This window comes from Impatiens glandulifera, unplaced genomic scaffold (genome assembly GCF_907164915.1).
Source record: "Impatiens glandulifera unplaced genomic scaffold, dImpGla2.1, whole genome shotgun sequence".
Taxonomy (NCBI): Eukaryota; Viridiplantae; Streptophyta; class Magnoliopsida; order Ericales; family Balsaminaceae; genus Impatiens; species Impatiens glandulifera.
The window spans coordinates 54,683-55,987 of record NW_025919420.1 but is presented as its reverse complement, the minus strand read 5'-3'; the positions used below and the strand labels follow the sequence as shown (position 1 = coordinate 55,987).

Below are 1,305 nucleotides of genomic sequence, written 5' to 3'. Positions count from 1 at the left end.
TATTTCTGGGCTAACAGTGCAGAGACACTTTTATAGACACTTTCATGTTGCAAATAGTTATTTTGTCTAATCATATGAATGGGAAGGATACCCAGGGCCACGACCGTAAGCCTTTTTCTCTGTTGTTGTTCTAGGAACTGAGTTCGTTCATTACTAAATATTCTCCCGGTTTTCCTTTTTGCAGTAATCCTGTCCCACTCCAACCGTTTCATTTCACCTCAAAGGAATTCATGACAATATATTTCTCAAACTTTTCTGCTTATAACTTATACTTGTTGATCTTTCTCAAGCTTTTCTGCTTCGCGCCTCCTTAGGGTAGAAGAACTCAGCTTCTTTCCCGTTGTTGTTCCTTCTTCAGACACTAGATCAACGACTTCAACCTTAAGTTGGGAAAAACCTTTTTCGCCTCTCTTCTTGTTGACAGCTAGCCCGCCTCGTAGCGTTTCCTTACTATACATGTACCAATCAAAAAACATACTTTTAGTTAGTTGTTTATGAAACATTATATTTACTCATGAACATAGAATATCTAACCTCACAATAATGGCTTCTAGTTTTTCGTCAACAATTGAAGGACTATAAGGGTCTTCGATAGGTTCAGTCTGAACTAACAACCCTGATTGATAGACTATATCATAATGATTATTATTTACAACAACAATAAGATACATAATAAAGTTGTTGTTGTTACAAACCTTAATGTAATCTATTACATTCCGCATCCTTTTTCCAATGGGTTCTATCAGATGAGCATACTGGAGAATGAATTTGAGAACCAAATTGAGGTATGGTATGGTTCATTTTCTTGTTTTAAAAAAATCAAATTATTGTGTGATGATACTTTTACGAAAGTCATTTGTATTCATGTATCATTTCTTGTCTCCCTATATGATATGATTTTTCATCCAATGTTTGTTTCAAGAAGACATGTTTATTTGCTAAATTTAAGAAGTTTGGTGGAAATTGTGAAATACACATATATCAATTGAGTAGTTCAATTTTTCTACCAATCACACACGTACAAGAAATGTGATTTATTTATTTGTAATATTTTTGGCGCAACTAAAATTAAAATAATCACTGCCAATATATTTATTTTTCTTTATAGTTATTTTTAAATTATTATTTTTTATTTTTTTAGCACTTTCTTTTTTATTTTATTTTTCTCTTCAATACAATTAGTCTAATCCCAATATAGAAAACTATGAAAAACAAAATTTTAAAACTAATATTTAATAAATAAACCCATATTTCTCAACATAACATTAAACTTTTAAATTCAATTAAAGTTAGTAAATAAAACAC

At 30.6% G+C, this 1,305-nt stretch overlaps 1 protein-coding gene across 1 annotated transcript; it reads right to left on the bottom strand.

The window, feature by feature from the left end:
- Positions 1–261: 261 nt before the first annotated feature.
- LOC124917899 (phosphopantetheine adenylyltransferase-like) lies at positions 262–769 on the bottom strand. The gene is made up of 2 exons (XM_047458167.1): positions 535–769; positions 262–450 (listed from the first exon to the last, which is right to left on the bottom strand). Exons 1-2 carry the CDS (start codon positions 720–722, stop codon positions 267–269), a joined length of 372 nt encoding a protein of 123 aa, XP_047314123.1. The 5' UTR covers positions 723–769; the 3' UTR covers positions 262–266.
- Between the last annotated feature and the right edge of the window lie 536 nt (positions 770–1,305).